This window comes from Sinocyclocheilus anshuiensis, unplaced genomic scaffold (genome assembly GCF_001515605.1).
Source record: "Sinocyclocheilus anshuiensis isolate Anshui unplaced genomic scaffold, SAMN03320099.WGS_v1.1 scaffold257, whole genome shotgun sequence".
In the NCBI taxonomy this organism is placed as follows: Eukaryota; Metazoa; Chordata; class Actinopteri; order Cypriniformes; family Cyprinidae; genus Sinocyclocheilus; species Sinocyclocheilus anshuiensis.
Genome location: NW_015539889.1, coordinates 1,965,865 through 1,979,980, shown reverse-complemented (window position 1 = coordinate 1,979,980; position 14,116 = coordinate 1,965,865). Strand labels below are relative to the sequence as shown.

Here is a 14,116-nt window from a genome sequence, read left to right as displayed (position 1 = left end):
AGACCTGTTGAATCAAGAAATCACTTAAATAGAACCTGTCTGACAAAGTGAAGCATGCTTAAAGAGCAACACATTATTGAGAAAACTTGGAACAATGGTGAACCTTCCCAGGAGTTGCCGGCCAACCAAAAATTACTCCAAGAGCACAATGACGACTCATCCAAAAAAACAGGAAGGGGGCCAACACTTTTTCACACCACTGTATATCTTAGGACTCTCTGATTTAAACTTAAAAATGGCAGAGTTGATGCAGTTGATAAATTTCTGGGAATCAGTTTTCAATCAGTCCATTTAAAGAATCATTTATTAGCATCATCATCATCATCATGCAAAAAATGCATTTCTATCAACCACCAACATTTGAACAATAGTGTATGGTAAATACTGCTATTTATAACTGTATGCAAAATAAATCTCACCTCTAAAGGCCCTATATAACACACAAATACATAAATATAAGGAATATCAACCAATGTCCTTGTCTGATGTTAGCTGATCTCAAAGAGCAACGGTGGAAGTGTCCTGAGGCAAGGTTAAGGAAGAACACAAAAACAACATTCAGTCAAAAACAATACTACCCTACCCTAAAAACTTTCAAAGGCACAAGCTGCACTGTCATACCATAGAGATCAAACACTTAAATTCCAATGAATCAAACAAGCGTTTCAGGAAGTGTGTTTACAATAAACCAAGCATTCAAAAGTACACTGCTGAGCAGCTTCAGATGAAAACTGACTTCATAAGACACATTAATCACCTATATAATTATCTTCATGAGAGAGAATTCGCAGTATGTGTGCTGAGACAGTGTAACGTTAAGTAAACTACTGTATGCGTAATTCACATTCCTCCTGTTTTGCTGATGGCAACTATCAAAGTGCCTAAATATGATCCATAAGTTCCTGCTCGGTCTGTTGTTAGACTTTGTATAAGGAGTGTAAAGATCAGTCTCACAGTGTTGTTTTAGCGGGGTGTGGAGAAGACGCAGGGATTATTACTAGTAGCCACTATAGACAAACAAACAGGCTGATTCCGGATCAGCTTTTATGGTTTTGTGAGTAAACCAATGAGAGAGGATTGTAATGATTTTAAAATGTCACAACATACTGAAACGAGATTAACAATAAGCTTGGGAAATGCCCATGAAATGTTTCCACTTTTACAATAAAAGGTGAATACAACATTTTTAAAAAATTGAAAATTGAATATGTTTTTCTTTTCATTTCTCCGCTTATACGACCGTTTTTACAACACAGTTCCCCAGAACATTTACTCGATCTCTCTGATCATTTTCATACATTCAAAGCAGATTATTGTGACAGATTATTGGTCAGATGAAGGGATTCGCAAATATCCCTCACATAAACAGACAGCATGATGCCTCTGTATGACCATCTCATATGATCTCACAAACAACGTATGTGTCACTAACGTAATTACAGCTGAATACTGGGTAAGAGCTACACGTCACACATGGTAATCATACCATGTGTCATAGTATAGTATCATAGCATTACTCCAGATTACATGAAATTAAAGACAAGTACATACATGCCTTGACTCATCAAATAGTCTAAAAGTTGGTCATCCATCAAAGTACCAAAGGTTTAATCAGCCGTATGGGATATAGGTCAGTGTTTCCCAATCTTTTTTGACTTATTTGCCCCACCAGTAAATCCATAACACACAAAACCTGAAATGTGATCTTTTTAATTTATATTATGGCCTACTTGACTTCTTCAAAAAGGAACAGCCATAATATTACTATTTTGTCACAATTTCTATTTTATACAATAGGTTTAACAAAGAAACTCCTGGTTGGGAACCATTGATATGGGTCACCCAATTCACTACATATGTCCCAACACCTGCCGGTACACGTGAAGAGCCTCTGTGCATCGTAATACGTACAGATTTACATGACTGGTCAGCTGGTTGTATAATTCATTGGTGTGTCATGGCTGTCGTTTCCATCTTGAATTCATGTACACAGACAAACACTCACCTGGTCCGCCCTCCTCTTTTTCAGATCTCATGCCCCCCACAGTGCCGGCTCCAGCAGGCTCCACTGTCAGCACTGGTGCTTCTTCTCATAGCAAGAAATTAACACACACACAGGTACACAGTTCACTCCTACTGCTGCACGCACACTCCTCCCTGACAGGTTACTAGGGAGGTGTTCCCGAGTGAGTATAAACAAGTTTGAGCCGCCTTCCTCTTTGAGCCGTATACCTGTTCTAGGAGTTTCTCTTGGGCATTTTCTAAAGTTCCCCACCCCCTCTACACCCTTTCTACCTGTTCTCGCTCTCTGTCACTCACACACACACACACACACACACACACACACACACACTCCTCCCAGCCTAAAAAGTGCAGAGTTCAAAAGGGAAATGGCACTGCTTTTCCCAGCCGTGTTTGAACAGGCGCATTCATAGGACAGGGGGAGGAGACAAATCGTTTTTCTGATCAGGTGAGAGGGCAGGTGAGTGTCTCTTCAGAGGCTCCACAGCTCCATCTAATGGTGGAAATAAGACACAGACAGACTGTTCTCTTAATGTTAAAGGAACAGTTCCCTAAAAATGAACTACAAAATAAAATAATAAAAAAATAGTCATATGGACTATTTTTATGGTGTGTTTTTTTGTGTGTCATTTTTGGTGCTATTCGCTTTTATTGTGTAGAAAAGAGCATTCATGTCATTCTGATAAAGTTTACTTTTTACCGAAGAAACTCAAACAAATTTGGAATGACTTTAGGGAGAGTAACTGATGACTGAATTTCCATTTTTGACTGAACTATCCCTTTAAGGCATGTTAACAATACCTGTGACCTTTATAAACCCCCACAAACTTGCTCTTTCTTGAACTAAAAGTATATCCACTTTTGTCCACCATCTTTCTCCCTCCACATCCCATAATTCATTGCAACAGACTCTGTTCAGGGATCTGTGGGACGTATTGTCAGATAAAGGGCTGGTTGAGTGTCCTCTTTCTCATGGAACTAATGGAGCCACCAGCAGATAGGGGCCCGATCTCTGTCTCAGTGCACCGGCTTCAACCTGCAGCGAGTGGCAGTCTCAAGCACAGCCAGGCAGGAGGACTCAAGGGCTCTCAGGGTCTTAACACTGACTCATCTCTCCTTTTATCACTCTCTCTTAAAGACCAGGATGCTGGTGCTGAGTTCAGAGTGCCTGCTGGGGGAAAAAATGACCAGTTCGTACACAAACAACTCAATGTGATACTTTGAAGCATATGCTGTTTGTGTAATGAATGAGTGACTGCCCTAATATCAGATAGGATGGGCCCAAGAGCTCTTGTGGGTTGATTAAATATACACATGTCCATTAGGAAAAGCTCATCTGGAGAGTATTTGTTGAGTTGTTGTTTTCCGAGGGGTGCTGCACATAAGTGAGCTTTTATGGGCATGTGAGGCTGAAAGTAATGGATTTAGTACATTAAAGCATCTCTAATACGGCTGCATGCTTCCTTTTATTTCTCAACTGCATAGATACAGTTGCGTGGCAGACTGCGCGTTATCTTTCAAAACAATTTAAGGCTCGGCTGGGAATAATGAAGTACTGACAGCAAGCACAACATCAATGATGCTTTTTGCACAGGGTGAAACGAACAAGACAAGGGAACAGAATAGGTACAGAAAAAAGAGGTACAGAGTATAAAAACAAGAGAAAGAAAAACAGAAAGAATAAGATAGAACAGAACGATCCTGTGACAGCACCATCGTAAAGTGATGGCATCAGAAAATACTGTGATACGTTAATATATACCATGGTACTAATGGTAATACTGTCAAATGAGACATACACAAAATCTAAAACAAGACATACACAAAATCAGCCTAAGTGAAGTTGAAAATTATTCCCAGTACTAGTTAAAAGGAAGACCCTCTATCATCCTACGAGGGTAGTTTAGCTTCTTTGTGATGTTGGCTTTGATACAGACATAAAGATAATGATTTAGGAGGACAGCACTTCGGAGGGAAAGGCAATAGAGAGTAACAGGCGTCATTATGTGTGGAAAATGGGATGTCTAGAATAAGACTTAGAGATTCTGTTCAATTTCCAGTTTGATCAATACACTTCATAATGACACCTCCTCGCAGCGGGTGACATTATACGAATCAGACAAAGCTTTTTTCTTTTCTTGGAAGACGACTCTCTCGCAATTTGTACAAGTGCATTTCTTTAGTCGCATACACTTTGTTCCTCACAAACAGATAAGCGGGGGGGGGAAAAAGCTGAAAATTCACAGGACAATGGCTTTGTTTTATTTGCCTTTCACCGTTGTGATGAATTACCCGAGCTCTGCATGTTCACAGCCTGTGGAAAATGACTACTAAGCACTGAAACATTGTGCTTATGCATATATGGATATCTTACCTTTGTCAAGTGAAGAATCTGGAGTTCCGAAGTCCATCAAGCTCGACATGCCTGTCTGGAAAGTGAGATCAGAAACCACTGCTTTCTGCCGGTGGTGGACCGAAGGATCTGCAAGACAGAAACACAAAAGATTTGATCATTATGCTTCTTCAAGCTTGTTCGTTTCATCAGATCCAAGCCAACAGAGAGATTTGACATTTTCGCCTTTGTACGTGGCCGAGGGTGGCGAAGTGCAGGCCTCCTATGAAAAAGGCGTGCTGAGTGTATCGCTGCATCTCTGGCTCGTGGCTCACCGAGCATCTCAGAGCTATTACTGCTCATCTGTAATTAACTCTGAAACGGTGACACGCAGCACGCAAAAGCGCCACATCCACTGAATGGCTTTTAAAGACAAATAATCACCCTCTGTCCGCGGCCCACGCCGTAGTCATAATCAGTGTGCATTGAAAGTGACAGGTAGCAATTTCATGTACAGTGCAAGGAACAACACACTGAATCATAATTTTCCCTCAGATCTGAAAGGGAAGAGGAAAGCTAACAATGTTCGTTTGATGAGGACTAGAAAGAGTGCTGAGATTTACAACCACCATCAATCATCTTCCTCCGTGCTGTACCGTAGTAAGGTTCTCTGAAGCCACGAGGGATTTCCACGTACCTGTGGAAAATCCCTCGTACCGATCTTTCAACAGACTGCATCATGCGCATCATAAATAAATGGCTCTTTTGTCATATCACGCACCTTGCATCACCTGACGCCGACATGGAGTATGCCGGTATGCCACTTCCGTGAGGAATTGTGTGCATTGTGTGTCAATTACTACAAGCTTTGACAGGAGATATGAAATGGTGCTTGTCATTTTCCACATCATTATGTCAGACAGCGTTCATCTTTCGCCGTTCCCTTTAACAGACACCATCTCAGCACTGCTTGTTTTTCTTCCCCTCGCTCCCGTGGCTCAGGCTTCATGGCCGGCTGCACACCTGTACTGATGCTGCTAATTGAAATTTCTTCAAGTGCCCTTTTCCACTCTATCTCTGTATCTGCTCCTGTTACCTGCTTACACTTACACAGCTCCTAATGTGACTTATTCTGTTCTCGGACGTGTTATACTGCAAATCCCTTTTTTTTTACCCTCATGCCACAGTGCATTTTACTAGCTACAAATTTCTTTTTCAGAGTGCACAAGCACACGACATAGAGACCCCCTGTTACATACAGTATAAAAATGTAATTCTAAGACTGGTCTACATTAACATAAAATGCATAAAGTATTATATTAATGTACATATTTGCAAAAATGAACAGAACAAAGCTAAACAGAAATTAACTGAATATAACAACAAAACAGAATAGAAATGAAAAGAACAGAACAGATCTAAACAAAACAGAAATAAACAAAAAATAATAAAACAAAATTGAACAGAAATGAACAAAACTGAAAAATAAAACTATAAAAGATATTAGAATAGAATACAAGACAACTTTAATAACATCTTAAAAATTAAAACAATATTGATTGCAAGCTACTTCATCAGTTGTTGTTATTGTTGTTGTTATTATTAATTTTCAAATACAAATTTTTGTGAAAAAATGGGTTATCGATAATAATAATAATGATAATAATAGTGCTGGGCAACGATTAATCGCGATTAATTGCATCCAAAATAAAAGTTTTTGTTTACATAGTATATGTGTGTGTGTGTACTGTGTATATTTATTATGTATATACAGTGTTGGGGAGTAACTAGTTACATGTAATGGAATTACATAATTTAATTACAAAATAAAAGTAATTGTAATCAGTTACAGTTACTAAGAAAAAATGTGTAATTAAATTACAGTTACTTATGAAAATATCAAGGATTACAAAGGGGGGAACTTGTAATCTGTAACCTATTACATTTACAAAGTAACCTTCCCAACACTGTGTATATATAAATACAGCATACACACATACAGTATTTATTTTGAAAATATTTACATGCATTTACATGTATATATGTATATTCATATAAATTATATAGAAATATATTTAATATATAAACATAATATATTTTCTTAAATATATACATAATAAATATACACAGCACACACACATATACTATGTAAACCAAAACTTTTATTTTGGATGCGATTAATCGTTGCCCAGCACTAAATAAAATTAATAATAATGTTTGCTTTAACCCCATTTTTTTATTTTTTTTCCCCACAAAATTTTGTTTAGGATCTAACAAAAAGTGCAGTACCTCTTATAGCTGGAGACCCCTGAGTTAGAGGGTCCCCACAATCATTAAAAAATGTAAAATTATCAGGAATTTTACAAAAACTGAAAAATACAGGTCTGGAAAGCCATGGGAAATAAATATATACTTGAAAAGTCATGGATTCATTGTTCTAAAAGTGTGGGAACCCCATAGCCAAGAGGGGTCCATAAAAGAAATATGTTTTCAGTCTGGCTGAGTCAATAATATCCCTTTTGTGTCATGGTATTATTTTCAGGAGTGGGTCAATCGTGATGAATGACTGAAATCACATTTCTGCTTTTTATGTCTGCCCAGTTCTACAGATGCTTTTGGTTACAAGGTATTGACTGAAAGCCTTCATTATGGATTGAAAATGCCCTGTATCTATGAGGGCCCTTCACAAATCTGTGCTCTGCTAGGTTACTAATGGCATGACAAAGCCAGATGAACCATTTAATGCATTTTAATGACATTGAAATGAAAAGGCAGTTTGTTGAAAAACTTCATTTACTGAAGTTACAAAATCAAATAATGGTATTTGTGCATGAGTTATGGTACATAATAAGATGCAGCTGTAAAGTGCAGCACATTATTCAAGGCTTAATTCTTTTTAGTGCACAGAGGCTGTTAAATAAATGGAGAGAATGAACCAATCATTACCATAATGGCTACCTGTTTAAGTAGAAAGTAAAGACAAAACTGGGCAATGGTGCATTGAGAGATTTACTGACCCCTAACGTAATGCTCTTCTATTATAGTACGTCTCTGTATTGACTGAACTGCTTTATGGAACTCTAGTCAGACTGAATTACTCTGTGTTTGATCATCTTGAGTAATTAATATTACAGATCTTGCTTTCAGTCTCACTGAAGGTTTGGGAAATTAATAACACTGAAAAGGTCCCTGGACCTAGAAATCGTCAAACATTTCTTTAAAATAAACAAAAAACTAAAGATGGTTTGTAGGAGCTTGCACTAACACTAAGATATTTCTCTTAGGCATTGAATTTTAAGCATAACCAAAAATGAATGATTTCTTTCACATCCTACAAAGCATGGTGTCCACCCTGATTAAAGTCTTTCCTGTTTCCTCAGATTCAACTTGCTAAACCCCTCAGGACTGATTCATTTGAGAGATTTTTAATGCACTTTGCACCCAACCCTGCTGAGATAGTTCATTCCTGAAATATTTCTGTCGCTAAGACCAAATAAAAGGAAAGAGGCTTTATAGAGTTCATTTTTCCATTTTATACCACCAAAGTGCCATTCTCATTTTGCCTTTGGACAATTTAGAGAGTCATTATCATTAAACTTTCACACGTTCCAGACATTTCTGAATATCAAAGACTGCTTACCCCAGCTGTAATTCTGTTTGAATACAGGAACATTAGGCTAAAAACTATTTTTCTGCCCTTTCCTATCACATTAGTGCCACAAAAGCAGTCAACCATAACAAAGATATCAGCTTAAGTGAAATAATAGAGTCTGGTCTCTGGAGTGGTCAGATGATCCTATGCAGCAGTACACTGGCCTCCTCCATACTAGATATAAACCTTATATCAAAGGGTCAAAGTTTATGAAAATAATGAACAGATACCATAAGGATTTGCTGACACAAATAGTTTTGGGGAAAAAAAAACATGGCTAAAAGGCTTTGCTATGTGGTTGCTAAGGTGTTCTGACTGGTTGCTAGGCTTGTTGCAAGACTTGTATGGGGGGTTGCTTAATGACCCAAGTCAGAAGAACCCACATCAACTTTCTAACACTGCTGAAGAAAAACATCCTAAACCAGCCTAACCAAGTCAGGATTGACTTTGAGATTGGCTGGCTCTTGCTAACAAGTTGAAAACAAGCTTGGCCATACTGAAAGACCTGCTTAGGATGGTTTTAAAAAATTGCATCTTAAACCAGCCTAAGCCATTTTTCTGGTCTTAGCCTAGTCAGGCAGGTCAGTTAGCCTTCCTTTAGAGGGGTTTTGGACACTTTGTAGCTAGTTGCCCAGCTAACCATGCTGAAAGACTAGCTTAGGCTAGTCTTTCTAGTATTAGCCTGGTAAGGCTGGTCTTTTGACTGGTTTTATGGCGGCATTTTTCAGCTAGTCACCCAGCTAAACTAGTTAAATACCTGCTTGGCCAGGGTGAGAGACCATCTTAAACTGGTTTCAACATGTTTCTTTTTCTTCCTTTCTTTAGCAGGAGTAATATTCTGGTCCCTAGATATGGCTTGAGCCCCTCCCTCAATATCAATCTATATGCAACTAATACCTGATAATAGACCAACGCAGGGAGCTGCTGGGAGCATTGCTATGAATACTGCTGACAAATAGCCTGGCCCCTGGCCCCAGCTCACCTCTGTCTCTCTGGCGACAGCCTAAACCCACAAATACACACTACAGAGAGGTCGATTTTTTCCTAGGTGGGAAAGAGGTCAACCTGGTCAGATTTGGAGGCAGCATACTGTCAATCAGTGTGTCTCTAGGTGCCCAAGCACTTCCTTATTAATGCAATACCTGTCAACACAACATATCACGTAAAACATCTTGACCAGTGACATGCTGACCTGGCTTAAAATACCTCTGAGGAGTGGGAGGGGCTTGTGCCTGATGATGTCACAGTCTGTTTCTGGTTGTGCGCTAGACATTTAAATGAACTTAAAGATAATCGTGAGCAAGAAGATGGATTAATTGTATAGTTTGTTTGGATAAAACTAAAGCAGAAATTATCCCTTTCTTCAGCTGTTTGCTGATGCTAAACTCCCTTTGCATTTCATTACAGACGTGACAGTCTTTGCTCCTCTGTTAAAGCCGCTAGTTAACGAGAAAACACACTGCATTATCATTCATCGCTAAGTAGATAGAAGAGTAAAAGGACCATGAGAGAAGTCATAATAAAATAATAAATATAAAAACAGTTAGGTCGGTCTAAATGTTTTAATATGTAAGAAATTAACAGCTGCTCATATGGAAATATTTGTGCACATATTCCAGTCTGTGCATTCTATCTTTGAAACAAACAACCAAAACAGCAGTTTTAATTAAAAAATGTAAATAAATGTTCTGCTTTATTTTATAGTAAAATAGAAAAATATGCAGGCATATGCAAATACCATACATTGGCTGATGGATTAATACTGACATAAACTTTTATTGAAAAAAAACAAAAAAAAATTTGTAGTTGTTCTTAATTTTTATCCTCTTTGCTACATTACGTATTCTCCACACGCTGATACTTATGAGCATTTTATTTGGAGAAAGCCAATTAAATGTGCATTAGTGTCAGTGTAGTTTCAGATTTATAAATGCTGAAGACCGAGTTTTTCACACCAAAGAAATAAAAAAATTTTGGTTTTTGCATTTCTGTCTGCGTTCGTAAATTTAAACTAAGAGGCTGAAATTGACTCTGTGTCTGAGCGTGCTGAAAATCCATCACATTTTCTTAAAAAGATTTAAATTTAGATTTCATGACCTCAGGCGTAGATCCTTAAGGCTACAGAAAATATCAATATTGTCAATATCACAAATCAATACTGTAAATCAAATTTCCTGTTAATAATTATATATTGACCTCTGCTTCTGGCCTATATTTAATAATAAAAGCATTATTTCTCATTAAAAGGTATGAATAAACGCCAATCTCATGTCTCTTAGACACAAACACAAACAAGTGGACCTCATCCAAATTCAGTGTGGTGTGAAGGAATGCTGACAGTACAAAAAAAGCTTTTCTCACTTAGATGCATTACCCAGCAGTTACAGAGTATCATTAGCACGGCTCTGCCGCAGATGGCATTGATGAATCGAAACAATCTTCTCTGTGATTAGGAGTTGTGGTAAAAGTGAGAAGTTGTCGAAAAAACTTGTGGAAGGAGAAAAGCTTAAGGCAGCCTGAACACTGGGCCCTCCACTGGAGAGAGTTTTGTTTTTTTGGCATTGATGGAGTACAGAATGATATTGTGTGGGTTCAGAAGCTTGAAAATCCTTCATGCTACCATTTTAGAGGGTCTTTATGTTTGGTCTGCAACAGTGAAATCCTTAAGGCTAGATTTAGGGAACAGCAACAAATAAATTTTACTAAGAGTACATTTAGAGTTAATATTACAAATCTAATTCTAGTGTGTGAATGGGCGAATGAGCTTCACCTTCGCATGATAAACTAATTCTTGGAGAAACAAAGTGGGCAAATGTAATTTCAAGCTGAAAACTGCAAAACTGACTCAGATTTTAAGCTGGCAAAAAAATGCACAGGTGATATACTTTTTCCCCAAGCAGAAAAAAATGTAAATCTAATCTAACAAAATGTCCCAAGAGGCTATGCAAAATAGTGTGACCATGCAAGTATTGAACTGAACACAGCAGCTACCAGGGCTACAGTGGTATGTACACACACACGCACACACACACAAATATATATAAAACATTCAAATAAAAAATAAGAAAGTAACGTAAATATACACTACTGTTCAAAAGTTTGGGGTTGGCAAGATTTTTTAATTTTCTGGAAGTCTCTCATGCTCATCAAGGCTGCATTTATTTGATAAAGTAATATTGTGAAATATTATTATAATTTAAATGTAAAAATGTAAAATTTATTTTCCATGTATTTTAAAATACAATTTATTCCTGTGATGCAAAGCTTTATTTTCAGAATCCATTATTCCAGTCTTCAGTCACATGATCCTTCAGAAATCATTCTCATATGTTGATTTGGTGCATTTCTTTTCATTATCAATGATGAATATAAAGTTCAAAATAAGAGCCTTTGAAATAAAACTCTTTTGTAACATTATAAAAATCTTTACTGTCATGTTTGATCAATTTAATGCACCCTTTCTGAATAACACTAGTACTTTTTAAATTTAAGTATAAATACTTTAATTTTTAAATGTATTTATATATTTATGCATGCATTCTGACTACAAAACATTTTGGGCCTCTTTACATACATTCTACTTCTGCACCAGTCTTCTTCCTGTCTGGTTTGTGATTGACTGGAATACCATTTATATGAGATATGAGAACCTTTGGACCCATCTTCAGTGTCCTGATGGGTGCAAGTGATCAAAAGCTCAAGCCCCGTCTCCATAATCTCTCTCAACCCTCAGAAATTCTGTCTGAGTTTTGTTCCAGCAGACAGGATGTTGCCAACGGCTGGAAAAATGTTGTTTATTAATTGGTATTTATAGTCACAGACAACAGAGGAAATCAATAGTCACTGCATTCACTGCACATTAAGCCTGAGACGATGCTTCAAGGGCTGTGTGATTGACTGCCACTGCGTGTGTGTGGATAATGTCAGCTCCACAACAATCCACTGTCCAGAGCAGAGGCTTTCCACAGACACACTTCCCGCCTCATCAGAAACAGATGGATAAAATGCTGCGGAGGGAATCATTAACATACATTCATCGGAAAGACTGTACTTCACCAGAAAAGTTTTACTAAAGAACAGTAGGTTCACCAGTCAGAGCACTAACCAGTTAACAATGTAGCACACCAGTGTTTGTAACGACAGTGTGGGGAACTGTCATTGAGATAAATGGGAACACTAACAGGAATACATGCAGGTATTGTCAGCAGGGATGAGACAGTTTCTTTAACGACAGCTGAGATTAGGATTCAGGTAGGGAATCAGTCCTGGATCAGTGTGAAAGGACAGTGTCTGTTCTCAAATCATTAAACAGCACCATGATGCGATGCACACAAGGGGCAGATGGAATACAAAGGTCAGCAATTAAGCAGCATGAAACGGGCACAGACAGAGGAAGCAGGGGGTGGGAAGAAACCCAAAAGCAATAAGCAGAAGAAGATTACTGCATGTCAGAGCTGTCTACATACAAATGCAGTATGCAATAATCTTATATATATATATATAGAGCGCATAAAATTCCCAAATCCAAGCCTGACAATGCTTAACATTATGGAAAAAGATCAGTAGCTGCAGGCTCAGTCATCCATTTTGCTACATATCCGTTAAGAGAAAATTTATTTATTATAGAAATCACTTTGCATGTTTACACCAATTTTAAATAAGAGATGAAAAATGTCAAAATTCTGGTGAAAACAATAGGCCCATAATTATTGAGATGTTATGTCATTAATTACTGTAGGCATCATCAGGAGCATTTTTAAGATTAATTTTAACTGAGTGGTATCTAAAGGTAATGTAAATGTAAAAACAGAAAAATTAGCATGAACATTTAAATATCTAATATCGACTGAAACTGATAAAATATATATCAGTTCAAAACCGATTTGTTGCTGATCTATCATATCACAAAATAGTTAGATACTAAAAGATAAGATTTTATTTTTAAAGTACATCCACATCATTTAAATAAATGAAACGTTGCTTGCACTTATATACCTCTTGAACTTGAAAAAGGCACTTTCCACTAGATTTCATCTCTAAAGTTTGATTATGGTGTATGATGGCATGTTCAAGTGTAAAAAATCTCCAAAGTATGAAGGGGGACTCACCTCCACCTCCTAGACATCAGCTTCGCCCTGCACTCTGTTCATCCTCCGCCTATATCAGACTTACACTAATGCGAAAGTCTTGGAAACTCATTACTTACTCCTATTCTTTTGTGTAGGTGATGATGGATCAGTCAAATAAAGTGTATTAAAGAAGCATTATCATGATAATGAACTGATAGCTCCCTATCAAAGGTGACAATGTATCACTAAATGAAGTGCACAACCATTTAAATGACAATGGCTGTCAAAAGACAATGCTGCAGGCGATGATTCAAAGAGCCATTTTGCTGCAGAAGGCCACTGCAGTTCTATTCATGACTGGTGTGGGAAAAATGCTTTGTAGGCAGTTTGGAGATATCCAAAGAAGTCAATGGGGGTCTGAAATACTCGGGGCCTGGGTGAATCATCATAATATCTGATAAATAGTTGCCTTCATGAGTTTAAGCAAATGTAATTTCTTGCAACAACTGCCTCATGGTGAATATGCAATAATGATACAGTATTACTCTATCAGTCAAGTCCGTTCGTCAGGCTGGACTCTATGTGGAGAACTCAGCACTTGATTTTTCTCATACACACACAGGGTTTTAATGGTATATGCATTCTTATTTCTCATTGTCTCATTGTCAAGAGAATACCTCTCATTCCTGCTGAATGGAATAAAGATCAAACAGACAATTCTGTGTGGAATGTTAGGAGTGATGAGGTGTGTCAGAATAATGCGAGGAAAAAATCTCTTTGAACATGGGATCTGTTCATGTGATGTCAGCTGTGACGATAAATATTTCAACTATTTCAGACAGCTTTCTGTAATATCTGTTGGAAAAGCTGAAACATGAGTCTTGTATAAGCAGTGGGAGACTGAGAACTACTCAAAAACAACACAAGACTCCGGTATTCCTTGAGAGTTTTGAAAATTACCTCCCACATCTCTATACCTCCAGCATACTCCACACAGCTCTATTGAGTTCCACCATTCACCATGAACTAAGACTGACAAGA

General features: G+C 37.7%; 1 protein-coding gene across 1 annotated transcript in view; it reads right to left on the bottom strand.

Moving 5' to 3' along the window:
- Positions 1-14,116, bottom strand: part of LOC107685722 (kazrin-like) — a 149,560-nt gene that overhangs the window by 25,986 nt on the left and 109,458 nt on the right. The window contains exon 4 of the mRNA XM_016482419.1: positions 4,397-4,504. Within this exon, the coding sequence (XP_016337905.1) occupies positions 4,397-4,504 (108 nt within the window). The remainder of the gene's footprint in view (positions 1-4,396; positions 4,505-14,116) is intronic.